Source organism: Anopheles funestus, chromosome 3RL, assembly GCF_943734845.2.
Source record: "Anopheles funestus chromosome 3RL, idAnoFuneDA-416_04, whole genome shotgun sequence".
Classification (NCBI taxonomy): domain Eukaryota; kingdom Metazoa; phylum Arthropoda; class Insecta; order Diptera; family Culicidae; genus Anopheles; species Anopheles funestus.
The window spans coordinates 11672927-11699861 of record NC_064599.1 but is presented as its reverse complement, the minus strand read 5'-3'; the positions used below and the strand labels follow the sequence as shown (position 1 = coordinate 11699861).

At 43.4% G+C, this 26935-nt stretch overlaps 7 protein-coding genes across 8 annotated transcripts; 3 read left to right on the top strand and 4 right to left on the bottom strand.

Moving 5' to 3' along the window:
• The first annotated feature begins 144 nt into the window (after nucleotides 1-144).
• On the top strand, nucleotides 145-3901 carry LOC125767802 (H(+)/Cl(-) exchange transporter 7). The gene is made up of 6 exons (XM_049434712.1): nucleotides 145-665; nucleotides 726-821; nucleotides 1287-2612; nucleotides 2684-3067; nucleotides 3134-3292; nucleotides 3363-3901. The coding sequence occupies exons 1-6, from the start codon at nucleotides 576-578 to the stop codon at nucleotides 3576-3578; spliced, it is 2271 nt and encodes a 756-aa protein (XP_049290669.1). The 5' UTR covers nucleotides 145-575; the 3' UTR covers nucleotides 3579-3901.
• LOC125767835 (uncharacterized) lies at nucleotides 3895-6132 on the bottom strand. The gene is made up of 3 exons (XM_049434753.1): nucleotides 5279-6132; nucleotides 4514-5216; nucleotides 3895-4452 (listed from the first exon to the last, which is right to left on the bottom strand). Exons 1-3 carry the CDS (start codon nucleotides 6019-6021, stop codon nucleotides 3940-3942), a joined length of 1959 nt encoding a protein of 652 aa, XP_049290710.1. The 5' UTR covers nucleotides 6022-6132; the 3' UTR covers nucleotides 3895-3939.
• An 814-nt stretch (nucleotides 6133-6946) lies between these two features.
• On the top strand, nucleotides 6947-8638 carry LOC125767827 (superoxide dismutase [Cu-Zn]). The gene is made up of 3 exons (XM_049434744.1): nucleotides 6947-7379; nucleotides 8070-8288; nucleotides 8349-8638. Exons 1-3 carry the CDS (start codon nucleotides 7173-7175, stop codon nucleotides 8592-8594), a joined length of 672 nt encoding a protein of 223 aa, XP_049290701.1. The 5' UTR covers nucleotides 6947-7172; the 3' UTR covers nucleotides 8595-8638.
• Nucleotides 8639-8670: 32 nt separating this feature from the next.
• On the bottom strand, nucleotides 8671-17941 carry LOC125767814 (flotillin-1). 2 transcript variants are annotated; one of them, XM_049434724.1, is made up of 8 exons: nucleotides 17637-17941; nucleotides 16091-16166; nucleotides 15566-15920; nucleotides 14978-14995; nucleotides 12258-12728; nucleotides 12046-12189; nucleotides 11810-11974; nucleotides 8671-10398 (listed from the first exon to the last, which is right to left on the bottom strand). In XM_049434724.1, exons 1-8 carry the CDS (start codon nucleotides 17686-17688, stop codon nucleotides 10381-10383), a joined length of 1299 nt encoding a protein of 432 aa, XP_049290681.1. In that variant the 5' UTR covers nucleotides 17689-17941; the 3' UTR covers nucleotides 8671-10380. The 2 variants fall into 2 exon arrangements, with proteins under 2 accessions (XP_049290681.1, XP_049290682.1); XM_049434725.1 differs by lacking the exon at nucleotides 14978-14995.
• Nucleotides 17942-18281: 340 nt separating this feature from the next.
• LOC125767823 (polyprenol reductase) lies at nucleotides 18282-19669 on the bottom strand. The gene has a single exon (XM_049434738.1). The coding sequence runs from the start codon at nucleotides 19417-19419 to the stop codon at nucleotides 18472-18474; it is 948 nt and encodes a 315-aa protein (XP_049290695.1). The 5' UTR covers nucleotides 19420-19669; the 3' UTR covers nucleotides 18282-18471.
• A 170-nt stretch (nucleotides 19670-19839) lies between these two features.
• On the top strand, nucleotides 19840-20404 carry LOC125767833 (signal recognition particle 9 kDa protein). Its single transcript, XM_049434750.1, has one exon. The coding sequence runs from the start codon at nucleotides 20075-20077 to the stop codon at nucleotides 20306-20308; it is 234 nt and encodes a 77-aa protein (XP_049290707.1). The 5' UTR covers nucleotides 19840-20074; the 3' UTR covers nucleotides 20309-20404.
• Nucleotides 20405-20570: 166 nt separating this feature from the next.
• LOC125767805 (sulfhydryl oxidase 1) lies at nucleotides 20571-24645 on the bottom strand. The gene is made up of 2 exons (XM_049434715.1): nucleotides 23781-24645; nucleotides 20571-22477 (listed from the first exon to the last, which is right to left on the bottom strand). Exons 1-2 carry the CDS (start codon nucleotides 24301-24303, stop codon nucleotides 20919-20921), a joined length of 2082 nt encoding a protein of 693 aa, XP_049290672.1. The 5' UTR covers nucleotides 24304-24645; the 3' UTR covers nucleotides 20571-20918.
• Nucleotides 24646-26935: the final 2290 nt, after the last annotated feature.

Below are 26935 nucleotides of genomic sequence, written 5' to 3'. Positions count from 1 at the left end.
TAATATCACACTTAAATTATCATCGCACCAAATTATGAAGAGTTCGAAATTATTTTAATTTCGTTAATATTACTTTTTAATTTTGTTAAAAATTTTGAACACAGTGTAACCACTGTTGAAAAATGTCTCTCGGGGATCGTCTATCGTTTGACGTTTCAAAAGTAAACAAACATACTTGTTGAGCGAAATACGCAGAACTTCCCGTCGATGTTCTGCCCTAAAGTATTAAATTCGTTCGTCGAAAATGTCCGCCTTGCAATTTCTAGAATAGCTTGATAAAAAATCTCGAATAAATCAAAAAGCGTAGTGCATTCCGTGAAACGTGAAGCTGGAAACAAGCAATCGCCATACGGGTCTAATTGTCAACGCCTTGTGTGCTTCTTTGTTGTGTTGTTGCGAGGCGTCACGGCTTTCTTCCCGTTGCCGTCTTGTGATAAGATGAGAATATTTGTTGACGGTATTGAACATGTAGGACAGAATTAGTCATCAGTGTTTCGACATAGGCTGGAATTACATACGGTGTACAACGATTGTGAAAGCGCGTGCTAAACTGTAACAACTATTCATATTTTAAAATGTCGTCTGAAAGACGTTTAGTAGACACCGACAGCGATGATGAAAACATCGAGGATGCAAGAGTTCGTAATCGTCGCCGTTCACGAAATGTAAGAACCCCGATTTGTTATGTGTGTGTCGATAATAATTAAGCGTTTTCTTTGTCATAGGAACCAACGGACTATAATATTCCCGTCACGACTGAAGCAGATACCGATCCCGCGTTCAACGTAAATAGTAGATCCAAGGAAAAGTCCCAGTATGAGGTATGGTGGATTATATCGTGCTTGATTGCTATTGTCTGACGTAAATACATAGTTACAGTTTATATACGTCGCGCGATACTGTAATTAGCTATCGCACTACCCAGAATGTTTGCATTATCAATTTTAGTTAGAATTAAATCCCCTTTACAAACTGGACAATTGTTGCATGTCCCCTGCCTAGGAAAAAAGAATGGTCTATATGGGGCGATAAACCATTCCTTTGCATCAAACGCATCCGTAGGCGATAGTCATTGACGTGCAACAGTAGTGAGATAACGAGACTTGTTGACTTGCGAGAAGAATTGTATTTAGAACGTAGATCACGAGGTTCGTGATTCAATGGGAGATGTAGTTAAGGTGTGGTACAATGAAGCAGCAAAGTTGCAACAAGCCAACTGAGGTTACTAAGGGGCGACTGTAAACAACCAATTGGAACTAAATTTTATAAAATTCTTTCCTCCCTAGAGCCTGGACTACGATCTGTGCGAAAATGTGCTTTGGCGTCGTGAACAAACGAAGATAAAGCCAAAATTCACCGTGCGGAAGGATTTCTCCCGATGGGTAATTTCACTGCAGATCGGTGTCTGCACGGCGCTCGTAGCGTGCTGCATCAACATCGTGATCGAGGAAGTGTCGCGCCTTAAGTACGGTTTCCTGAAGCAACAAGTGGACGAGAATGTGCTACGGGGCGATCTTAGCATTCCCTACCTATACTGGTCACTGTTGAATCTCGTACCGGTCGTCATTGGAGCCACGCTGGTCGCTTACGTTGAACCAGTTGCTGCCGGCAGTGGCATCCCACAAGTAAAATGCTACCTGAACGGTGTGAAAGTACCACGAATCGTACGGATCAAAACACTCGCTGTAAAGGCGGTCGGTGTGGCTACATCCGTAATCGGTGGACTTGCCGGCGGAAAGGAAGGACCGATGATACACAGCGGTGCGGTCATAGCGGCCGGCATTTCGCAGGGGAAAAGCACTACCTTTCGGCGGGATTTGAAGATTTTGCAGCACTTCCGGGATGATCACGAAAAGCGTGACTTTGTGGTGGGAGGTGCGGCAGCCGGTGTGGCGGCAGCTTTCGGCGCACCGATTGGTGGGATACTGTTCTCGCTGGAGGAAGCGGCTAGCTTCTGGAACCAGAGTCTCATCTGGCGTACGTTTTTCGCCTCGATCATCAGTTCGTTTACGCTGAACCTTATCCTGTCGGCGTATCACGGGGTGAGCAGTTTCCATTACAGGGGTTTGTTTAATTTGGGCGAATTTGCACCGCTGCCGTTTGAGTACTTCGAACTGCCGATCTTCATGCTGATGGGTGTGATCGGCGGTTGTTTGGGGGCAGTTTGGAATGCGGCAAACAGCCGGATAAACATGTTCCGTGCGCACGCACTACAGCCACGTTGGGCCAAAGTGTTGGAAGCGGCGTTTGTTGCCGTGCTGGGTGCAACGTTTGCTTGTTTGATGATATACACGATCAATGACTGCCGTCCGCTCGGAAACGATCCGACCGAGCATCCGGTGCAGCTGTTCTGTCAGGATAATGAGTATAATGCAGCGGCCGCGCTGTGGTTCCAAACGCCCGAGGCAACAGTGAAGGCACTCTTCCACGATCCACCCGGTTCACACAAGATCCTTACGCTGGCGGCGTTTGTGCTGATCTATTATCCACTGTCGTGCGTGACGTACGGACTTAGTGTTTCGCTGGGCATTTTCATTCCGACGCTGCTGATTGGGGCGGCCTGGGGACGTTTGATGGCATCCTTTACAGTGCTCGCCTTTCCTGCATCGACCGTACGTATGAGCTTGTTAGTGAGATAACTGTGAAGATTTCAGGATAAATCCTAACGCTGTAACCATTGCAGGCATTTGTGGCACCGGGAAAATATGCTCTGATTGGGGCAGCCGCCCAACTCGGAGGCGTTGTTCGTATGACGCTGAGTTTAAGCGTTATTTTGCTGGAAACGACGGGAAACATTGGATTCATCTTACCCATCATGCTAACTCTGATGGCGGCTAAATGGAGCGGAGACTACTTCAACGAGGGTATCTACGATATTCAGATTCGCACCTCACGCGTACCTATGCTACCATGGCACGTCGAACCGGAGTATCAGAATCTTTCGGCCCGGCACGTCATGGCTCGACCGGTTGTTTGCGTACGGCTGGAGGAGAAAGTTCAATATCTGATGGACATACTGAAAAACACGTCTCACAATGGTTTCCCCGTGATCGAGGATGGTGATGATGTAAGCTTTATTTTGCGAGAATATTGTTTGCAAGACGGCTAACTTACTGATGGTATAATTTCGCAGGGAACGCGTGTTAATGGACGACTCATTGGTTTGATTCTGCGCTCCCAGCTGGTGGTGATATTGAAACACAGCTACTACCAGGAATCGAGCAGCTTCTGGGAATCAACCGTCAGTATTGAAGCGTTTCGGGATGCATATCCGCGTTACCCAGCCATTGAGGTAAAAGACCGTAAACCACGCCGAGTGTGTAAAGATGTGTTATAATGCTTCCAATCGTTTTCTTTTAAAGGATCTGCACGTCAACGAGCATAAAAGGAGCGGCAAGTTTTCCGTTAGCATGGAAATGTTCATGAACCCTTCGCCATACAGCGTGGAGGAGGGTACATCGGTGCCACGAATCTTCCAGCTATTTCGGGCCCTTGGTCTGCGCCATCTCGTTGTGGTGTCATCGGAAAATCGCGTGCGTGGCATTATCACGCGCAAGGATTTCCTGAAGCATCACTAATTTCTCTCTACATATGTGTATATGCCAACTGTGAATTCGATCATTTTGTTGTTTTACTGCGTAAGTGCCCCATGAATGGGGTGTAGTTTTACTTTTTCCGATTAATGTAGCGTAGGATGAGGTGTAGGTGTATACATTCGAATGAAGAAGAATTTCTCAACAACACGTATGAAGGAGAATAATTAATAGATTGGAGTGCCTTCAGCTTAAATGAGCAAGAGCGGGATAGAGATAACGGAATGAGCTTTTGTGAAAGGCGTTTTTAGGCTGTTGTTGTTTACATGAAATACCATACAAAACCAATGATAATTTTGAACCATCAAGCGATTGTGTACAGTTCTTTCCTTTTGCACTACTGATTTTACTGTTGAAAGTACCCATCCGTCGGTAGCACTCGACCACGCAAACGAATCCAAAGATGTTCGGTAACGAGCATCGTTATGGTGAGGAAATAACCCCAACCCAACGTTACCAGTGCGGGCCAAACGTCCACGATCGACACCGGTATGAAGCTGCTGCCACCCACACAACGCGGTTTTTTCGTGTAAAGCAGTGTATTCTCCCGGCCCTGTATTCCGAACTCGCGCAGCTTGAAAAGATTAATACGTACCGGCTCACGGAAGGAACTGTTCTTCTGCACCGCGTAGTACGGTTCGATAACTTTCAGATATTCCACCTCTTGTAGGCCACATTTTTCCTCTTCTTGAAACGTTTCACTGATTACTTTGTAGCAGACACCTTGCTCGACGTGAAAAGCGTAGTGGCCCTGCCGAACAAGTTCAACTCCCTGCGCCAGAGGTAAGAAGTTTTCCGTGCCATCTTTATTTCTCATTTTGCGTTCGTACAGTGCTTTCCGGATCGGTTCTGTTTCATGCTGTTTGGAAGGGATCTGTATCATTATATCGAACCACAGTTGAGCGGTCTGCAAGACATACCCGAAAGTAGTATTGGTTGTAGACTGTATCCTCCGCACCTGTCCTTAACCTCGAAGCCAGCAGATCTTCTAGCGTTTGTATCTTCGTTGAGGGTGACTGAATCAGTGCGACAATGTTAGCCGAGTAGCTGGCGTACAGAAACATCAACACCACCAAACAGAGCAGTATAAGACATCGCGAAGGAGCCGTCTTTGGTTCTATAAAAGATCCCTGCTGACACGTTGTACCGAACACGTTTAACAGCGTGTCGGACAACCCGGTGACGGTGGTCGTGCTGTTACGCTCAGCACTAGTGCTCACATTATATCGCTGCTCGGTTCGCAGTACCACCAGCAGCAACAGTCCGGACAACAGGATGAAACTAACCGTACAGTACCAGACGTACTGATCGAACGGCAGCACAAACACGTTATCGGTAAAGGAAAGTTTTGGTGCTCGAAACACAAAACTAGCCCGTGTTGAAGCGGTCATCGAAAGAAAATCCACCGCCTTGATGCGATCCTGCGTGAAGAACATAGACGTACCGCCTAGATCGGCAAGATCGCTTTGCAGCTCACCGATCATACCATTGTAGCGATCCGTTTCCTGATCCCGATATCCCCACGTATCTACGATGGTGAACCTTACCGTCGCATTCAGTGCGTGTGCGACCGATTTCGTGAGCAGGTAGTTCACGCGTGAGATCGTGTCAATATGTTTATTACTAGAAAAGCGAAATAATTATCATTTGGGTTGCTTCGGACGCCTGATTCTAACGTTACTTACTGAAGATCATCCAGGTGGTTAAGCGTTTCATTGTGAAGAATGACGAGAGAAGCACGCAGTTGAAATTGTTGAAAATTTTGCCTTCTCACCGATGTTACCGGAGCTCGTACGATAGGAGACTCCAAGTGAATGCCAAGTTCCGGCTCCCAAACACCAAATGTTTCGTAAATCGGAGTTGAAGAGCTTGCAGCGGATAGACGATACTGTTGTCGTACCAGGTGGCGTCCGGTTGCGACGTCGGTGCAGAAATAAAACAGCTCATTGCTGATCAACAGCGGAAGTCGATCGAGCAGCGAATCTTTAGTACAGCTTTTCCAACCATTGATAGTGCTCTCGTCATAGACACTTTCTAGCACGATCCAACGGACACGGTAATAAAGCAATTGATTGGCATTTTCAAGAAGAATGTCTGTTCCGGGACAGGAAAGATCGACTACGATCACGGTTTGATGTTGATTACGTTCGTGCCAGGGAAGATGGCGTGTGTCAACCGGGCCGAACCGAACGGATATGGTGCTGGAGTGGTTCGTGTGTTTGCGGATAGTTTGCCAGAGCGCATATCGAACCGAGGGCGACCAACAGGTTAGCACCAGAAGCTGTCGGGAACGATCCAGATGTACCAAAAGATCTCTTACTGCCGCAATGCGCTGATCGAGCTCTACAAACGATCCATTTCCAGCGTGCACTATGGTCACCAAAATTAGCCACAGCGAAAGCGATTGAAGAATCCGACTAATGTCCATGACTAGAACTCTTGAAGAACTATGAACTATTGAAGTTACTCGCTAGACAGAGAACTGTTTTTAACGGAAAATTTAGGACTAATTCTATATTTAAGTCAACGGAAGAAGGTATGCAGGATATAATTTGGTTGATTGCTTTAGTTGGACATCCCCAACATTGAACATGGTGACTGAATCACCGATTGGCGTGAGAATTGGCCCAGATGATGTGGTTTGTTTGCTAAAGCATGCTACACTTTTGTAAATTCGATAATAAGCATCCACAAAATCGTGCTCGATCCCTTATTTATGACGTGTATAACAAGTGGCCTGCAAAATGGCGTAACAATCGTACAGGCTAATATTTAACAAGAACTCCAAACTGAGTCGGTGTGGGGGTCATGTACTGTTAGCAAAAAAAACCCCGACTTAGTGGACCATTTGTACTGTACTACGTTGTGCATGAGCTATCATCCATCATCCGTAACCGATGACCTAAAGAGACAGCAGCGAAGAGAGAGAGAAAGACCTTCATTAGAGGTTTCCCAGTGGTTTTGACTCATTGCGCAAACATGCAATCATGTGGCGAGGTTTCAGTGCTAATCATACAGTAAGCATGACAGCATTATCTTACATCCTGTGAACACCCAAAGCGGGAATAATGTTGCTCCTATTCCGGAACATTTTGTTCCTCCGAAAAGGATCATGAACATGACCACTTTCCCCATCACTTTCCCTTTTATTCACAGGTAGCTAAAGTTCTGAGACTAACAAGAATAAAGCTACTAGTTGTGAACCCTTGCGCAATAAGTTCTCTTACAAGTCACTGCCTTGGCGTACGCAATACGTCTTTTGCCTCATGCATTGCATGGCAGGGTTTGATTGTTCTCAGCAATCTGTCTATATGCCCAATAATTACCCGTGAGCATTTCCATTTGCTTCCCGCGCGGAACGACCTTTCTAGCTTCGGAACGTTGCAAGTGCTGATGCACCTTCAACGAGGCTTCTCCCATCACACGATGCGTTCTAATCACAATAAATCTTACCTCCAACGGTTCGGGACCGATTAGTTGTGAACAAGTAGCGAATGTGAGTGTATCTTCCGGAGAGGTAGTTCCGACTGGTTCCTTTCAACGTACACCGTGCAGGAAAGCTATCCTACAGAACGAACCATGTTGTGGTCGGCGACAGTGAGGATGTTAGCGTTTGGCGTTGCATTTTGTGGACTGTATTTGGTCGCAGGTCAAGCCACGATCGTTGGCCGGCTTACGGATGATGTGGAATTTATCGATCCAACAGTTGGACTTGGACCGGGTGGTACCGCCAGTGGCATTCCGCTTGGACCGGGAGGATTCCGTGGATTTGAGATACTACCCCGAGTAAGTATAGCATACGGTGTAATGTAAAATGGTGTCCAGTGAATTTAAATTGATTATCTTCGAAGCACCATGAAAGCATGAAGTGAAAAATGTTTTACAATATTGAGGAAGTTATCGAGATTTTCAATTCTATATATCCCCGAATCTTAAAGTATCCTGTTCAAAGTCGTAAGACTTGAGAAATGACGGTATACAAACTTTGGTTATCTTTTTTCAAAATGTAATCTGCTTTACGAACAAGTTTATCGTCCGAACAGAATAGCATAAGCCTTGTACTATTTGCAATTCCGTTTGTTGGTTAAGAAATGTTTCCAAAAGGAACTTTTTATGCTCCACACAACTCCATCACGGTAAGCACATGTTGGGTAGAATGTTTTAATTCACTCTTGGTTTAAAATAATTACTCCATTCCGGTGCTGCTTAAAACAACCTACAAACATGCTACAATATCATCGTGTGTAAATCATTGCACAGATTGATTACGTCCAATGCGTACCTACGCACACGTTGCGTGAGAACTTTCGTATGAAGATGACGGCCACCGAATGCAAATGTGTACGATCGCCCTTAACTGCATAGTGCTTCACGTTTTACTATCTATTCTTGATGCTCGGCTGCCTCCAAACATTCCATTTGCCCGCTTCCACTTTTCCATTGTTTCCGTTTTTGTTTTCGTTTCCCCACGCTTAGCCGGAACCCTCGTGGAAGGCAGGCGCAACACTGGTTGCGGACAATCCGGAGCAGCAGATCATGGGAACGATTTCCTTCCGCCAGTGGGCCCCAGGTCACGTCCAGACGGCGATCAATGCTACCGGGCTGCCGGTGGGGAAGCACGCGGTCCATGTGCACGCGTTCGGTGATATGCGCGAGGGATGCAAATCGACCGGACCACACTTTCGCAGCAGTATTGTAAGTTCCTCAAGGAAACGAATATGGCGAATGTATGAACAAATCGTTGACCTTCCACAGCTTGGCAACATCGAGGTAAAGGATGACGGTAACGCGATGATCGACTTCCATAGCCCGTACATTAATCTGTTCGGGTTTGCCGGCATCGTGGGCCGCTCGATCGTGATACACGAGAAACCGTCCGAGATCTACCGGTTTCCGGATTTGTCCATCAACAACCCGATATCGTTCCAGGGTGAGGAGGATACGGTCGGTGCGCGGATTGCTTGCGGTCTTATTACGATTCTTGATAACGTCGCACCTTAGAGGAGCTTAAAATAAAATTAAATATTGTTAATGTTTTGAGAAAAGTGTGATTGTTTCATGTGATTAAATCGGAAGCTTAAGTTTTCATCATTTGTTTATTTCCACAGTATTACGATTTTAGTTCTCCCGCTATACGTTTGCTTGCAGTTGTTTTGCACGCGAAACGTTCGTGACACGCAAAAAGCAAATTACATTACAAAATATATTTATATATATATGTTATGTTTCTTATGTGTTTTCGCATCTTGGAGCGACCGCGACATCTTTGCGGACCAAGTTTTTTTTTGTATCATTTTCATGTATCGGATTTGTTCTGGTTTTACTTTTTTGGTAATTTCTTAATTTTTGCTATAATTGCTACGTTATGCACATGTCTCGACCCACGTACACACACTGAAGACGCTCATATAATCATCTGGTAATGTTGTTAGTCGTACAAAGTTGAATGAATTTAACGTTTTCTTTTGGGAAGAAAATGCTTAAGGTACTTTCTGAACATCGGAGATAAACTATACGTTGTTTAGCGATCTCTTTATATATATATGAATTGTTTCAAAACAAAAAGAAACATTGCTTGATAGAGAAAGAGTGTGTAGTTTTACGTACAAAATTCATTTTTTGCACACTTGCAAATAAGCCTATCTTTTGCTAGAATATAGTTTTTTTCTTCCGATTTTCACATCTAGGCCAAGTCAATGGATGGACAATGGTTCAGCTTTTTTTTTGTTTCTGTTTAAGGTTTTGCGCTCTTTAATGCAAACGCGAACGTTAATATAGCGGCAGAAAGTTTTTATTTCGTGTTGTAAACATTTAAATTTCGTTCGCTGGTGGTGTTTTCAAATTTAGCCCTAAAAAATAAAACTCTTCAATTATAATCATCAAGCTAATGTGTAAGGTTAAGGCTTCTCCTGACAAGGACATTGAAGCGTACCAAACGGTCCCCGATCATCCGTCCAACAAGTGTTTTATAGATCGAAAATTAATGGCATGTTGTAAAAATAAGCCGCTTCTATTCGAAACGTTATGACTGTGTTGTGCAGAATAGTTAGATTGTGGCAGTGACTAGAAAAAGTGATACTGAGAAGTGGTAAAACAATGTACTCCACAACTTGCACTGTGTACTGTTGTGTACTGGTAAACCTGCACATGATTCTTTGCGCGGAGTCTAAACATTAAATCTACACTCTGGTTGGCATTTGTTGGAGGATTGTGTGAATATATCATCGAATGAGTCGCGAATTGCGTTTGCCCTGTGGAAAAATCTAACAATGCTTACTTTACCCTTTACCTCGGAAAATTATAATAATACAAACAACTTAAACTTGTAAAACGGTATAACATATAACATACAGCTTTTCGCGCTAACACTTTCGAGCGAACCAAAACAGGAAGTACTGTTTCGAATCATACTTTACAAATGTTCGATCGTTTGAAAATATATGTTAATTAAAGTGGGAAACAGAAAAGAAAACTAAATGTAATGCCATACATCTGGATTTGAGTAAACCGTACATCGTCGTGTACCACAGTAGAACATCGATTTTTGTGTTAAATATGGGAAAACGATTAAATACAGAGAATACAAACATTAACATCGTTCCCGAACTCCCTTCTCTTTAATGGCTGCTAATGGTTCTAGGGGTTCGTCGCAGACGTTCGCTTCGCCGGATGTTCTTCCTTGGCTTTCACGCACGTGCCCTTCTCCACGTTATGCAAAACAGCGTGAAAGTGAAACAGTGATGCTAGCGCATTCTTGTTCGTGTTTAATCGTAATTTTTCGTCTCACTTAACCAGCGTGTACGGACTAGAAAAATAAGAGGGGTCGGCATTAGGGGAGTTTAAACATAAACATAAACAGTTGTGATAACATAAAACATTTGTTTAAAAAGCGTTTTAACATAACATTGTACATAGCACGAACGCATTACGATCAATGTATGATGAAAAGGAGTATGTGTTGGATAAAGAGAGAGAGAGTGAGCAAGAGAGCGTGTCAGTGTGTTAATGTGGGACATGTGAAAAGGATGTGATATTATGAGCTGCTCACAACTTATGAGCAGAAAAAACTAATTCCTGCAAAAGCAACAAATCGGTAGTTGCTTTAACGATTTGCAATAAAAATTCACATTTAACGAACAGAGAGTTAAACTATATCAACACAAAGATATAATTAATCTCTAAGATGATAAACTGCAACTAATTTACATAGGAAATAATTGACGAGCTAATGCCATTAACGAAACACTACAAAAGATCTACTTTTTGGAGGGACTCACGCGTTTCAAACATTTCCCCGTACAGGTGATACGATAGAGTTTAGAGGACCACAAGTCATATTTAAAATGTTTTTTTGTTGTTGTTATGTTGTGTTTTTCGTTTCGTTTCGTTTTGTACTGTTATCATATCGGTGTGTTGGTTGAATTCGTAGTTATTATGTAGTTGTAGTTAAAGTGTGGTTGAAGAATGTTTGCTAAATGTTTGGTTTTGTAGTTCGCAACTCTTTAATCAAATATATACGATACAAATGGAAAGAAAGTAAACAAACAAAAAGAAAACAAACTGTTTTAGTATAAATTAAAACGTAACCTACAATTCCAAACTAACAAAAGCTTAAACTATCACTTCTGGGTGTAATTCCATCACCACTTCCGTAGATGGGAGATCAAATACGGCCTGCAACAACAACAATGATAAATAAGAACAATGGAAGTATGAACCAAAATCGTAAAAGAAAACAGGAAAACTACTGGCAAAACTAGGATTTAGATCATTTTTACCGATTAGAACTGATTTAGAACCGCATTCGTCCTACAAGCAGTCAATCAGATTAGCGAATTTGTTATGCTGCTGCTAGCACCGTACACAACATTAGACTACTATTCTTCATACTATTCTAGCTGCTATTTCGTGTATCTACGACTTGTAACGCCTTTTCTTTGCTGCGTGTGTCATTTTTGTTCAATGCTAACTAATCAGCCAATGCAAGCGCGGTTTGGAGTTTAGTAGGTGTAAGGGAAAGGGAGTGGTGGTTCCAATTGTTCCATGAGTTTGTCGTACCGACAGCTAGTATGCTAGTGCGATGTTGATAATGATCGTGATGATAAGTGAATTGTTTTATATGTGATCGATGTGAATGTAGAGATGTATAGATTAAAGGTGTGAGCTTTTGTGTGCCGTTCTTGTATGTTTTAGATGTACTTATGGTTTTGATTTACCCGCGAAATATCAACCCCGGTGATCGACTTGACCAGATCCGGGATCTTGTTCACGATTTGTAACACTTCACCGGTCAGCTTCACAGCACCGACCTCACCGTTACCGCTAGACACCATTGTAATTTTCTTCGCCTGTGACAGTGGTGCCGCGACTTCAGCAGCAACCTGAAAAGAAGCAAATCGGTTTAGTGTTGAAATAAAAAACATTACATTACACTACAGAAGCTGATAAGTACCTTAGGCAGTGTTTCGAGCAGCATGTCCACCATGGCTGCTTCACGATACTCTCTCCAGGCTTCTGCCTTCTTTGCCATCTGTTCCGCTTCGGCCTTCGATTTAGCCGCAATAGCAAACGCTTCAGCTTCTCCGCGTACCTTTATCTGCAATTACAACGTCAAAGTCGTTAGGAATAGTTGATAGAAATGCGACCACGAAGTTCACTACTGACCGCTTCTGCTTCAGCTTCTGCTTCGAGTATGACGCGCGTCTTGTTGGCTTCAGCCAACTTTTCCAGCTTGTACTTTTCTGCTTCGGCTGGCCGACGGATGGTGGCTTCCAGTTCGCGCTCTCGACGTTGCATTTCCTGCTCCTGTACGGCAATCTCCTGCGTACGCTCGACCACCTTAATCTGCATCTGTTCTTCCTTGATGCGCTGCTTCGTCTTAGCTGCCTGCAGCTCATATGCCATCTCCGCTTCGGCCTTCTTAGTCTGCACCTCAACGTCGTACACGGCCTTCTTCAGTTCGAAATCGCGCTGAGCCTTCGCGATCTCGGTATCGTTCAGGAAGCGGGCTGCCATCCGTTGCTCCTCGGCGATCGCTTCCTTGATTGTCGCATCGCAACGCGCCTCCGCTTCGCCGATACGCGCGTCACGCTTCACTTCCGCCGTACGGGCCATACCGAGGCTTTTCAGGTATCCCTGTGTGTTTGTGGTGAAGTTGGAAACGAGGCCAGAAAAGAATGGAAAAACACGGGACACGGTCCCACGAACATAAATGGTTTAGTCTCAGTTCTGTTAATTTGCATAATGGCAATGTGAGGAAAAAGGCTAAAAGAAATATATTGCGCACTATAATATTCCTCTAAACAGAAATAAAAATCACAAAACAAACAGTGATATATAAAACCAAATGTACACACGCACACACGCACACATACATACACACATTAAATCACACTGTCAGGGGGCGGGGGCGCACGTACGATTAAAAACACAGCGAGGGACACAAAACCATGGTAGGGAGATCCGTGTTTCTAATCGAAACGACTAAGAAGTATGCGCAAAAGCGATTCGAGTAGTAAGTAGTACGTGATTAGCAAGCTTTTGGGGAAATGGAATACCAAACACGAAAGCATTTAGACGAAACAATCGAATCAACGGCCGTAATCGTTTGCGGAAACCAGCGCCATGCGTATATATTAGTAAATTATAAATGTATAACTCGCAGATTGATTTTGTCTTGCATGTACACGTCTACCAGTATGTAATGTTCTAGAATTAATTTATTGTATTAAGCGTTTTAACAGGAGTTAAGCTAAAGCATTGATAGTGATTGTATACTTTTAGACACCATAAACCCAAGACATAGTTCGACTAAAAGCGCTCTCGAGGGCAGTCATACACTTATAACTTAAAAATAAATTCAGTACATTTCGTTACGAAAGAAACCACTTCAGAAAAAGCACAAAGCAAAGCATAAAGTATCTGCACATATGATTTCTACTCGAATCTGCGTTTATAGAAAGTGGCAGGCACATGCCGAAAATAGAAAATTTTATTGCACACTGCGGCTAACCCAGGTTTGACTGTGTTCGACTCTGTATAGCATTGAAATATTTCGTATTCTTAAGCATTTAGCATTGGAAGGTTCCCTAGAACTTGTTTATCTAGAGTTTGATTGGTAGTATTGTGGCAGAATTTTCACCCAGCTGCTAAATTGACTTATATGTACAGCAATAAAAAAGGAGCGCGGGAAAGTAAACAGAAAAGAAATCATTATCAGAACAATTGTCTAACTACTACTGGCACTGGAGAGGACCGAGCATTGGATGCTGAAATTCTTGTTCAGCGTTGAAGGTATCCAATGCGCAACGGTTCTTGAACATACAACGTGTGTGTGTGCACAAACGTAATATGGTACATATGAGGGCTAAAACAGTTAAACGGGTGTGTTTATAAAACTATAGTGTGCATTTTTCACACATCGATACCAGAGGCGGTTTTGAGATTTCCTCGGTACCGTGATGGAGTGGTGTGTTCGAGAGTGTACGCTTTTGTGTTGTATAGCTAACTAGCAGCTAGTGTATGACCGTTAATAAAGGAAAAAAAACAAAACATGGTGAATGTCTGAATGCTGATTGTAAATCATTACAGGTGGAAAGAAAATATGGTTCTTGCCCTGGAAAAAAAAATGCAGTCCAGAGTTGAGTTAACACATACCTTAGCACCCTTACATTATCAAAACACATTGTTATTTTATTCGTTAGCGGGTTAAAGAGGTACACGAAAAAAGACAAAAGAAGAAAAGAAAAAGAGAAAACCAATGAAAAGGAGGATACGACAAGAGACCAACAAGGCTGGCTGGCTGGCACTAGCGCAGAGCAAGAGCTAGAATTAGAACTAGAAGGATTCGTACTATAAGGACGATGTGCACGTCTGGTCTGGTATCGGTATTGATCGTTTCTTTTCTATTCTAGGACGAGGATAAAGGAAATGGTGTTACCCATAGAATAAATGCGCAAGATGACAATATTACTGGATGTAAGTTATGGTAAAGAACTTAACACATTGAAATTGAAGATATGTGTAAGCATAAAGCATAAACTTATTAACTTAACCTGTTAGCTTAACAAATGCATTCTATTTTGGGGGGGCTGTTAACATAAGGAAGAGCAAGAAGCTCGAAATAGCAGGAAAATTCAATAGTCTGTTAGTTCATCACGCGATGCGCACAATACATCTCTACATTTTATATTTGTTTTCCAAATATATTCATCCAACATCCGAATGTGTAACTTGATATACCTGCTACATTTTTGAGCATATTAATACAATTAGTATACGGAGATAATTTTAAAGTGTTTTAGTGTTTTAGTTAGTATCCCATCTGACAACATTACAGCATATAATAAATTTTAAATCACGATCGAAAGTAATGAAATTCTTACCCTATCAGACGTATTAAACTTGAATGGTAAACAAGAAATGAAACAAAAAAACATATAATCAATTAATACGGATTACAGATAATAGGCGCACCGCGTGGAACATTCAGGCCTATTAGTAGAACCTAATCGAATTGAATATTAATAGCGCTTTAAAATTTGTACGCTTCTACAAACTACTAAGGGTGATTATTAGAACCTAGTTACAGAGCTGATATGAAGATAGCAAAGTAGATAGAAAAGTAGAAGAATGTGAGTAAAGGTGAGAGAGAATAAGTATTTGAACGTGGATAGAGTAGGTGAAAGAAATAACAGGAAAGACTGAAACTGGGGCATAGTTCTCTGTTCTCGTATGATAACGTTATTGCGTATAAAGATGAAAAATTAGAACGCTTCGCAACTATGCGTATATGAACTGATGGTGGGACAGTTTCGTTTAAGGGCTGAAAGTATAGCTAAACCCTCGCATTTGAACAAACGACATCGGTAGAATGTTAGAGAGACGAACCCTTCGGTTTGCGGTTGACCAACGGGGCGCGTAAGCCGATCGGTATTGGTAGAGAGCTAAATGTACGCCCTTGTTTCACTTACCTCCTCGTCGCGAATATCCTTGAGCGTGTAGGACACTACGGTAATACCCATGTTTACCAGATCGGACGAAGCGACCTCGAACACTTGTTTCGAGAATTTCTTGCGATCCTTGTAGATCTCCTCAACCGTCATCGAACCCATAATGGCACGCTGATGTCCCTCGAGTGTCACAAGGGCAATGTGCTGAATTTCAGCTTCCGGTTTGCCAAGAAACTGCTCGCACGCAGTCAGCAGCATATCCTCGTTCTGGCCCTGGATCTTCACTTGCGCGATCCCGGTTACGGAGATCGGTACACCCTGACTAGTGTACACGGTCGGGCTTTCCACCTGCAGTGTCATGGTGTTGAGTGAGATTCTACAAAGCAAATCACAGTTATTAATACAAGGTAACAAAGCTAAAGATAAGATATCTTCCCACTATTCTTATCAGCACTGCGAAACATAAGCTAAACGTGCATAAGCATAAGCGAGTGTTTTCGTATCGATAATGCGATTGTTTTTCCCTTGAGCGGGATGTTTCATTACCTCTGCACGCGTTGAATCGATGGCCAAACAAAAGCCCGTCCACCGGGAACCAACAGTGGCTTCATGTGGCAGCATCCTACGGATGGTAAGAAGGACCAGGAAATATCAATTAACCTAGTAATCATAACCGACAGCAGGAACACTTGTTTCGAGAAGGGAATTTATGTTTCCATTGGAGAAAGGAAGAGGAACTGGACACTGATCGGTAGACTTGACTAGTACATAACACTTTTTACATGCTCCACAAGAAACGGAATAACATCGTTATTCTAAAAATAAACTCATTTTTGTAACGTCTTCGCTATGCTAAGTTTTGGAATTAATGCTGGTTTATAATTGATATTTTCTTTTAATGTCTAGTCTCTAAACTACCATCTAACGTATTTGATTACTGCGCCAATTTTGGTCCCATTTATCTTTAATGGGTAATGTTTCACGCTAACCACTGGTAAACATGCTACTTCCCAAACAAACCGTTGGCCTAGGTTCACCAACGTAGACGCACCGGCTTGTTCAAGCGAGCATCCAACGATAGAATTGGTCGTAGTATTTATTCCCGGCAAAGGTGGCCCAACCACCGGCCACCAAAAATAGGGGGAGAGTGAGAATTGGACGACGTCATATTAGAGAATGGGAAAGGATGAGGCAAAAATCGATACATCCTCGTGACACTTTTAGGACACCAATAGATAATAGACAGCACAAAACACATCCACACACACACACAAAGCCGTGGTTTTCCAACATTTCCCACTCCACACCCGGGGGTAAGCCTTTTACTCCACGAAAGCGTGCGCGCGGCCAATATGTTGGGAGAAATGTATTTTTATATTTTATCTCTGTGTTTGTGTGTATCTGTCTGTTTTATGTGAAGTGTGTTTTGCTATGATGTTTATTTCATGCTTTAACCTATGTGGGCTAATGAAAAAAGAAATGAAGCTGGAAAATGAATGAAGGCCTACTGTGTCTTTTTTCGTATCGATTTTCCAGCACTGTATGCAAGCGTGTTTCCCTTTTCTAATCTGTGCTTGCAGTAGCCTGCGGACAAATGCTGATATTAAAAATGTCTCTCATAGCAAACTTTTTGTAGTCTGTTGGGAGGCCATAAAAATGTTAACCATGATAGAGATATCCTCTTCGTTGCTGTTACTTCAGAGGTTCTATTTTTTTCAAACAGATGTGTGTTGTTGCAGTGTTATTGTTTTACAGCAACTCCTTGTAAATAAGTTTAAATGATGCTTTTCCATCAAACCATACTGTTATCCGAAATTAATTTAAGTACAACGACAGAGCTAAGGGCGCGTATTTACCACCCCATAGAACGGGGACCGGTTTACATTAGAATGATGTCACCCTTTGCTTTGGTTCGTTTCTCCGCTGAGACGCATGCACCAAAAACACATCAAGCATCCGCACCTTCCGCTCCTCTGTACAATCAATTAATGGGATGGAATGGGGATGGCCGTCTTTCTGACGCCACATGTGATTCGCGAGTATGGGGCGGGCTGGGGTGAAATAGAGGATGAAACGTTGATCTTGTCCGTACCTGATACCACCAAGGCCTCGTTCGGGCCGCAAGTAACAAACCCCCAAACCATTGCCTGCGCTGCTGTTTGACTGCCTTATCACAATAAGCACCACTAACAAATTTTGGGTTCGATTTAAACAAGCTACCAACACGCCCACTATGTTAAAATACTACTGAGAAGTTGTAGTTTTCTTTCGGAATATGATTTTACTAGAGATTCGTTTGGAAACCGCACTAATTTGGATCGTTTTTTCGAGCGCGTCGAGAAGCACAACACATCTAATCAATTGATGCAGACCGAAATTCTTTCGCCGTATGAAAGTGGCGCCGCGTAGCGGTCTTTCACAAAAGCAGTTCACAGTGGTTTTGTCGGGGCGATAAGTGGTCAAAATAATATTTTCCTTCATAGTTCAGTTAAGATTGTATCGCTATTTGAACATATTTTCCACATTTTCAACGCACGTTTAGCTCGTTTTGTGTAGGAATTTAATTAAAGCTAAAGTAATGTTTGCAGTAAAGTAAAGTGTATTTGTTAAACGACGCCAGTTCCACATAACAAGACCGGCTATCAAATCCCATCCGGACCGTCCCCAGAACGAAGACTATCCGGCAGAAATGACCAGCATGACCTGTAAGGTCGTTAAGCCAAGAAGAGAGAGTAATTTTTACCAAAGACCAAACAAAGAATCAAATGATAGAAGATTAACATTTTATTCAACTTGAAAAATGTTTGAATATAATAAATACGTTGTAAGTAACATTTAGCACCATTAAATCGTTTTAGATCGTACCCGTGTAGTCCTGAAATGCCCAGCACCTGGAATCCGAAAAATGATCTTGTCCCTTTTCTCTCTCACAGAACGTAAGGTACGAGAGCTTTCCTTTGCTTAGGATAGTTGGAAAAATTTTCAACGTACCACTGGTGCGTTAGCCAGGAGTTCATCAGCTGATTCGAAAGCACCCATAGTAGCACGTAAACCATCGAACTGTTCCGATGCAAAATCCCGAACAGCACAACGTACATCACGATCTCGAAGAACATGTGCGGTGAGGATACAACATCGAAGTAGTCCCCGGTCGGTAAGCTGTGCTTCTGGTTGACCACCTTACCGGTTTGATCTTTGCGCAAGTTGGCAAGGATTACGTTCGATCGATACTGATGGAACCAGGCGTAGTAAAATACTCCGATAGCTAGGGCAAGCGATAACGAGGGCTCAAACCGATACCCATTGGTAGGAAGCGCCACCGGGCCAATGCGCGTGAATCCTTCTGCCTGCGAAAGGATCGCCACGATCGTACCGAAGTAGTGTATGTATCCAACGAGGTAAGCGGAAAGGTTGATTTTCAACTTGCTGGAAAACACCTGCACGAACCAGGTTTCGTAGAACCGTCGTAAGCATTGTAACGTGATCAGCGTCATGGCAATCATTGTTTCGGTCGGTGTTGTGCGCACCATGCGCCTATTTGTAGCCATGGTATCGAGGAATGTTATCACGTACTCGGGAGCTGGTTTGCCAGAGATGTAAGTTTGCATCATAACGCCAAACCCAGCGAGTGCCCAGATAGCAGCAAAGATGTAGAAGTGTTTAAACCATGCCTTGGGTACCTCCAGCAAAGAGACCAAACGATCCGGCGTGCCTTTAAGCGCGTGTTTACCATAGCGAAACGTCTGCCGAATAGCAGTGGGTAGATGTGTCTCGATAGTTGCCAACAATCCACCGAGAACCACGACGGTTACGATCAGGTTGACGAACAGAAAGTTGATCAGATTGATCGACCGAATATCGAACCACGGGAACATTGCACTGTGCGTGGCTTTTCTGCTTCCGGTTGGTTGTTGTAAGTGCACTTGGTACAGCACAGTTTTCACGTAAATCCACCGATTCCAGCGGCGTACTATTTAGCTGCCATCACCTCGTTGCGAGCGATTGATCGTGAAGAAGTAGGACACGCCACATGAGTAGTTAGCACCTTTTTTTCCATCCCAATCCCGTTGCTTGCAGATGATCATGAAAATGTTTGTTTACGCAAACACGACCAAGGTGAAGAGAGAACATTTTTAAAGAATATTAAAACGGAAATATATGAAAATATGGGATTCAAGAATGTATTTCTTTACGTAAAAATGGCTCATTGACGAGGCACATTAATGGTTTCCATTAAATTAGCTGGTATTTATCTGTAAATGTAATGTTGTATTGCAGCTTGTCAGCAAATTGCCGTGCTGACAGTGTTGCTGAATAGAAAACCGCCACGATTGATGACTTTTTGTGTAGCGTCAAAATTTGACAGTACACGACACAACATAGAGTGGAAATACGAAATTTACGAACAATTAGCCAAGAAAACAGAACTACCGTGTGATAAAACGTGTCCTGCCGAATCCTTTATCCTGTTATCGCGAATACTCGTGCTCTCGTTCCGAAGCGCTAGGCATAAAAACAGTTGCACAGAAAATGGTGTTTGTAAAGTCGTGGGATGATTTCGAGATCGCGGCCGAAAATATGTACATGGCGAATCCGTGCCAGTGTCGGTTTACGATGAAGTACACGCATCAACGAGGAGCTGTTTTGTTGAAGCTGACCGATAATGCAAAGTGCGTACAGTACAAAACAGAGGTCCTGTCGGAACTGAGACGAATCGAAAAATTCTCCGGGAATCTGATACAAATGATGGCATCGAAGGAATAAGAACGAGTAAAGCAGGCGGCATACGACACAAAGCAAAACGAGAAAGATACGAGGCGAGGGATTTAAAATAAAAAATCAACCATATTGTTAAGTGAATCCTCGGATGTGTGTCAACAACTTCTCAGTTATCCGAAACGAGTAAGAACCTTTTTAACACCATGATAAGCACGACGAGAGTGTGTCTCCAGAGGTAGAGGTCATTACATTACGTCTAACTTGAAATAATATGTTTCATTTTTTCAGGATGAAATCAAATAACGCATTTTGCGTTTCATGAGGATTTATTTATCTGTATAACTTTAATTTCATCCCTAAGGGGTGGGATGAGCACGTCAGAATAAAAAGAAGAGCGTAAAGGGTTTGTTAGCTCCGTTTGAACTAGATGGCTTTTAGGCGCTTCAGCTGTTTCCATTATACACACCTTTCTTTTTCAGGCATTTGGCAAAGGATAAAATCGAATACGTGAAATCGTCAGTACTAGTCCTCAAGCGAGAGGATGCGTGGAATAGTATAATCTTCCACTTTCTGTTCAGAGCACCGTGAAAGAGTTCTCTCGGAATGTTGTGCAGAAAGGGGTTGATGTCTTTTGTTTTTCCTTCCTAGTTAACTTTTACACCTTACCCAGTATATCGTGTGGGTACATCTTCTTACGATAGCCTCGTTTCACGACCATCTTGATCGCAATTACAATCATCACGATGCACGTTACGTACAGCAGAGCACTGAAGCGAATGTCGATGTCACTGAGCACATTTCCGTACGAGTGGTAGCTCGTTTGCGCACCGGACGCAACTCCGCCACTCCATTCTGATCGACCTTCGGAACCCTGTGGCGCGAGGCTGCTATCATGCAGCCCGAAAAGGTGGCGCCGATCGTACGCGTACATGTGCTTCAGGTACAGCAGCACCTCGGTCAGGTTCCACTCATTACCATCTTCCATCGTGTACTGCTTGTGGTTGTGGTGGTTGGTTAGAATCTTCCGTCTACACTGCGTACAATCGGTTGCGGTTGGGAATTGCACTTTCGGGTGTTCCGGATCTTGAGTCGCATCGCCCGCCAGACGCTTATTCACTTCGTTGTGACTAGACCAAAGCCAGAGTACGGCGTCATCCTTTGTCGCTACCTGCCAGATACGATTTCGATCGGCCATCTGCTGGAAATGCTGCGAGCACTCAGAGCATCCGAAGTAGTGCTTAATGTATCCATGCATCGCTTCCAACACCTCCAGCGGGTTGTTGGACAGATCACTTTCGGCAGCCTGCACCGTTAGATAGTGAAACAGTGTCCACAAACCGCACGGATAGCGACGCAATCCTTCTTTGGAACCGGAGCATCCTATCCAGTGATTGGAGGAGAACACCGGCTTTCGTTCCGTTTCGAGCGCTTTCACACGTGCGAGAAACGCTTCACCATCGAGTCGTTCCTCACCGGTGTTTAGTACGTACTGGCGCAGTTCCGTAAGGAACCGTCGTCCATTGTCGTTGAACGGGAAGTAGCGTACCAGCACGTTCAAGAAATTTCGCAACGCCAACAACCGATCACCCTCGATTGTTTTGAATCGACCAATCTCATGGAACAGCGCAAACCGTATCGCTTCCTCCAAATCCGCCTGATATACAACGGCTGCCCCGAGTTCCTTCACCTTAGCGCGTATCGCCGCTTCCTGCTTTTGTTCCATTATGGCCGATATGTTTTGTTCGGTCGTACCTAGCGCACCACCTTCGCCGGTTTTCTTGGTTGACTTTGTCGACACATCCGTCACGACGATGTTATGCTGGCGCAGATGCGTTCGTATCGCTTCGCGTACTTTCTCCCGGGAAAACTCATCAATCGGTAGGTTGATAACGCTCAGCGAAGAACCATCCACGACCGAGAGACCGTTGCTGGCTAGGGTTGGATCGTGCACCCGGTAAACGACCACGCCCGGTGTATCGTGAAAGTCTAGGATCACCTGCAAACCGGTTGTCGCGTTCTTGTCCTTTTCGTTTATCATATACACGTACTTTGGTCTTGTAGCAGGTATGGTGACTTCGAACAGGGTCGCTTTATCGTCCGTGCGGTTGAGGGCAGTAAGATTTGGCCAGTTGGTCGGTTTGTCCTCGACGCGCTCCATGTATTTGACCAACCGATCGATAATGCGTTGTTCATCGTGCTCTTTCACTGGTTTTCCTATTGGTGGTATGGAAAAGCAAAGAGTTGTTAAGTGTTGCTTATACGCTACGGTTTCGTATAGGTATTCTCCTATACGTATCAGCCGCAAAGAATTCAATTTATCATGATTTGCGAAATTGCGGATAATTGAATCGTTTCAAGCATGGGATTCAAAATGGCTTAATTCAAGATCAACAAAGCGACCATACGACAGAGAGGTGTGGGCTTCCGGCTAGTACAGAAAGCGACAGACAAGTAACCAACTATGCTGGACTGTTTTGGAAAAATCCAGAACCCGCAATTGAGTCTATCATGGCTGGCATAAAGCTGTAGCTGTCCCCGGCGTACAACAATGCACACGATGGCGATTTAGTGCTGCGTACAATAAACAATATACGATGCGCAGAAATACGAATTGCAGTTTTGTTGCAGTTTGCACCTTAACTGAAAAGCAGTGTAGGGAAGCAAAAAAAAACAAAGAAAAAAAAACAGCCGGGTTGTGATTTGCAACGCCAAACGGAACTAAGCATGAAATGTATACTTGCTCCCGGGCGATGGCACGTTTGTTTTCTCTTGCCAAATCGAAAAGGGAAGAAAAAGTGTGTAATGGTTTTTGATAACGAACCCACTAACAGCCCACAAGACTTCGGTGTCGTTCGGTGAACAGGTGTGGGTGCATTACGACATCATCGTCAGTTCAGCAAAAGAACGCAACATAAAGAGGAGAAAACGCAACTCCATCTGATAGCGTTTTAATGTGCGCTTTTTTAAATTAATTTTTCGCTGTCCAAATAGCGCGATGTTTCGAAATATTGAAATCCAAATAGGACGTTTATTCGAACGAAAGTCGATCAGTATGCCAAGGTGCCATCACCACCATTTGACCGTACATATGCTTGGAGCATATTGAATGAAGGTAAATTGTTACCAAAAAAAACCTCCCTTATGAGAAAACTGTCGATGTGTACACATTTCGGGCTGAATCAACAACATGGCAGTTGGTCGTGGTGGAAAAAATATCGATATAAAGGAAAACACTGTTCACGACCTGATGTTTAGCAAAACACCGAAGCTGTACCAGCTGCACAAGAGCAAGCATTAACATTGAATGGGTTTTAAATCTTCCACTTAGAATTAAAGCTGTATAGCTAATCGCGTACCACCCTTCAAAATTGATAATCAGCAAGCTGATTGGACCGTCGTTTCTTGGAAATAGTAAGAAGAGCTAGAAATTCGCGGCCACCAAGAGGTCAACACAACAATCTGATAGTACTAGCCGATTTTGTTTTTGCTGTTTCTTCCTCTACAACTCTACGCTCACCTATCTTTTGTTCGCCATCCGTATAGTGTGGTGAAAAGAACCGGATCGTCGGATAGGCCATTACTTCGAACTCCCGGCAGACGGCATTATTATCATCTCGCGAGCAATCCAGCGCAGTCACGCGTACCAGCGTCTGCCAGCCAAGGATATCCGTGGCCAGCTGCTTCCAGATCGGTGCGAACCGACGGCAGAAACCACAGTACGAGTTGTAAAACTCGACCAGCGACGCATGGGGCTGGTTAAATACTCGCTGTTTCAGATTGGCCGCGGTCAGCGAAATTACCGAATCGGTCGCATCGTACAAGCCACTGTTTTCACTTTCTTCGATCTGCCGTTTGTACAGCCGCTGTTCGTAGACGCTCAGCTTCTCCCGCAAACCGACCGCACCGCCGTCCACCTGACCGAGCCACGGGCCAGTTCCGAGGTCGACGGTGGCCACTACCAGCAGCAGTAGCAGCCACGCACTGGACGATCTGGTGGGTGGCAGATGGTACAACGCGGAAGTAAAAATACGCACCACCATTACACGATTGCCCTTAGGGTTTTACGCTACTTCGGATGCGACACTACGGAATTGGGACGGGACCGGGACGAAAGTTACCGCAAGTGCTCGACGACTTCCTCACTGATACTGTACCATTGCGCTCGATGGCAAGCCGAAACGGACTAGTTGCGGACAATCACTGTGCCCGAGTGGACGACCGTTCACCGTTGAAAACACGGCAAAAAATTACGTACTGCTCTGCCATACGTACGACGTGTATGTTTTTGTTCGGCCGCTTAGGCCGTGGTGTCTGCGTGCAATTGTGCGGTCTTCGCGCTGCATTTGGTTGTGCGAAATTATTATCCACGCACATTTTGGACGGTGAGAGCGCATGACACGTGCGGGATGACACGTGACCATCACCTCAGCGTTTTTGTTGTGATGTAGTTTGACATTTAGGATCTTTGTTTTGGTTCCACGTGGTTGCTTGAAAAAAATATCGTTGTCAAAATATTCTTTAAATATTATTGTTCGTTATTCGCAGCTAGTTTGAATGGAAATGGAATGTTGAACACTTTTTTATCGAAAGTTTACTAAACTAAAGTTTTCTACGTTACATCAACTTCGACTCTTAAAGTTAGTGATATTTCTAGAGTAAATTACTCAATCTATCTCGTAAATGATAATGTTGTGCCAGCACAACAAAAGTGGTGTTAAATTGCAGGAAAGTTTCTACAGTTCTCGGAGTAAAGATTGTGCAAGAACAAATCCAAATAATAAGTAAATTCCACAGTAAATTTGTATGATTCTCTTCAAAAGAGAATCTACAAAGGATATGTTATGGAAGCGATGACCGTGTACGTCTACCTTTAGCTCATAAATTTCTCTCGCCGTTTCCCACTCTCACGATTTTGACAGGGGTTTTAGCAGAAAACAGCAACAGTTTGTAATTTATAATCTTAATTGCTTTTTGCCTTGAATATTAAACTAATTTACAAGCACGACAACTAGAAGAACTAGTATAACGTTTACCTAGATAAATAGAAACCAAAAATATGGTTTAATTACATTAAAAACATTTGTTTGATTCAACTCTAATTGCGTTGCTTTCCTCTAAAATGGCCATTGAAATGAATCGTTTTCATATTTATTTATTCACTTCAACACACATCAAGACTAGTTTCGAATGACATAATTTAAAATAAAAATGTCTTTCTTTAATGTTTGTGCTCTTTACGCATCCAGAACATCGCGCCAACCAACCCTGCATGCTCTCAGAGAACGCATTTCACGCATATTGGATGCTTGAGCATAGCCAGACGCAGCATAGCCGAGACAAAACCAATCTCAACCGCCGAACCGTACGAACGTGATTTTCGAAGCTCCTGCCGGGTTTTTCGATCTCACTTTGCTACTGGTGTGCATATAAGTGATCGTGATCGTCCCATGGTCGTTTGCTAAAAATCGGTTAGTAATCATTATGATGAAGTTACGTTTTTGGTAAAGAACTGCATTTAAGGTACACTGCACCGGTGCATCGTTGCATAACCTTAATCGTCTCGGACACCAAACAGGGTCCAATTAACGGCCTGATAGTAAAAAGTGCATTTGCGGTGTGTAGTGCGTGAAAAGTGTGCTTTTTTAGTGGACTTACTGTTCGGACGCTTTATACCCATATCAGATGAGATTGGTAGCGGCATCGTTAAACAAGTGATTCCATCACGAACCAAATTAAGGAAGGATTCAAATTAACCGTTTTATTAACTTATTAAGTGCTGGTAAGTCGCACGGTTTTTGCAAAACCTATCTATTAAATGCAGAATGTGTGAAAAGGGCGTCTAGAATGCTTGAAAGGTAATGAATATGAAGCATAAATTATATCCTTCCTTTTTCCACGAGATTGATCGATTGATCATCTTCCATTCTCGTGTGATGTGAGTTGATAACTAACTCTTGCCTGACGAATGCGTCAAATAAAAAAAGTACTTTAGCTTCAGGGATTTTTTATAATTGGATTATTTTTATCCCACTAAAAGGCGATAAAATGTGAAACTTAATTTGGAAGGACTCTCTCTCGCTCGTTATCCTCGGATAGGCGGAGGAGAAACAAAACAGCAAAAAAAAAAAACAACTGAAAAGTGAGTGCGAAACGTGAACGGAACGTGTGCGGGCATTAACATTTTTGCCACAATTTGGCGTTGCGGTTTTTTGATGCATGCTTCTCCTTAACCGGGAAGGAACTCTGTCGTGTGTTCTTGTTTTTTTTTCATCTCCTTCTTTCGGTGTTGCTTTCATGCTCTCCCTACGGATTATTTATCACCATCAAGCGTCAAGCGTGCGAAGCGAACTGGCGAGGAAAAGTTCGCCAGAACAAGATTTCGGAATGTTTCACCGCGCGCGCACACACTTTCCCCAAATGCCGCCCAAGTCTGCGGAATGGCTGTGGTCGCAAAAATTAAAAACCTTTTTTTTTTTGCTGAGCTTTTTCTATACTTGTGCTCAGCTTCCACCGATCGCATAGGAACTTTCGACGTGGTCAAAAAGGGGGTAGAGGGAAAGCAGAAAGTGTGGCACACACACAAGATGTAGGGTGTCCGCATTTTTTTTTCTTCTCTCCATTCCGTTCTGTGTTTTGAGGTGTTTTTTTTTACTCCTCTTAAATCTTTTGCAC

What these genes read in the sequence shown, in the direction of transcription:
- LOC125767805 (XM_049434715.1), bottom strand. Translation starts at nt 24,303, where the DNA reads ATGGTGGTGCGTATTTTTACTTCCGCGTTGTACCATCTGCCACCCACC. An exon ending in GGATGGCGAACAAAAGATAG is followed by an intron (nt 22,478 to 23,780) that starts GTGAGCGTAGAG and finishes TACCACCAATAG; the next exon opens with GAAAACCAGTGAAAGAGCAC.
- LOC125767814 (XM_049434724.1), bottom strand. Translation starts at nt 17,688, where the DNA reads ATGGTTTGGGGGTTTGTTACTTGCGGCCCGAACGAGGCCTTGGTGGTA. An exon ending in TCGATTCAACGCGTGCAGAG is followed by an intron (nt 15,921 to 16,090) that starts GTAATGAAACAT and finishes TTTGCTTTGTAG; the next exon opens with AATCTCACTCAACACCATGA. An exon ending in TGCTCGAAACACTGCCTAAG is followed by an intron (nt 11,975 to 12,045) that starts GTACTTATCAGC and finishes GCTTCTTTTCAG; the next exon opens with GTTGCTGCTGAAGTCGCGGC.
- LOC125767833 (XM_049434750.1), top strand. Translation starts at nt 20,075, where the DNA reads ATGGTGTTTGTAAAGTCGTGGGATGATTTCGAGATCGCGGCCGAAAAT.
- LOC125767823 (XM_049434738.1), bottom strand. Translation starts at nt 19,419, where the DNA reads ATGTTCCCGTGGTTCGATATTCGGTCGATCAATCTGATCAACTTTCTG.
- LOC125767835 (XM_049434753.1), bottom strand. Translation starts at nt 6,021, where the DNA reads ATGGACATTAGTCGGATTCTTCAATCGCTTTCGCTGTGGCTAATTTTG. An exon ending in AACCACCTGGATGATCTTCA is followed by an intron (nt 5,217 to 5,278) that starts GTAAGTAACGTT and finishes TCGCTTTTCTAG; the next exon opens with TAATAAACATATTGACACGA. An exon ending in ACAACCAATACTACTTTCGG is followed by an intron (nt 4,453 to 4,513) that starts GTATGTCTTGCA and finishes CCTTCCAAACAG; the next exon opens with CATGAAACAGAACCGATCCG.
- LOC125767802 (XM_049434712.1), top strand. Translation starts at nt 576, where the DNA reads ATGTCGTCTGAAAGACGTTTAGTAGACACCGACAGCGATGATGAAAAC. An exon ending in ATCGTCGCCGTTCACGAAAT is followed by an intron (nt 666 to 725) that starts GTAAGAACCCCG and finishes TCTTTGTCATAG; the next exon opens with GAACCAACGGACTATAATAT. An exon ending in TGATCGAGGATGGTGATGAT is followed by an intron (nt 3,068 to 3,133) that starts GTAAGCTTTATT and finishes ATAATTTCGCAG; the next exon opens with GGAACGCGTGTTAATGGACG.
- LOC125767827 (XM_049434744.1), top strand. Translation starts at nt 7,173, where the DNA reads ATGTTGTGGTCGGCGACAGTGAGGATGTTAGCGTTTGGCGTTGCATTT. An exon ending in GATTTGAGATACTACCCCGA is followed by an intron (nt 7,380 to 8,069) that starts GTAAGTATAGCA and finishes CCCCACGCTTAG; the next exon opens with CCGGAACCCTCGTGGAAGGC. An exon ending in CACACTTTCGCAGCAGTATT is followed by an intron (nt 8,289 to 8,348) that starts GTAAGTTCCTCA and finishes GACCTTCCACAG; the next exon opens with CTTGGCAACATCGAGGTAAA.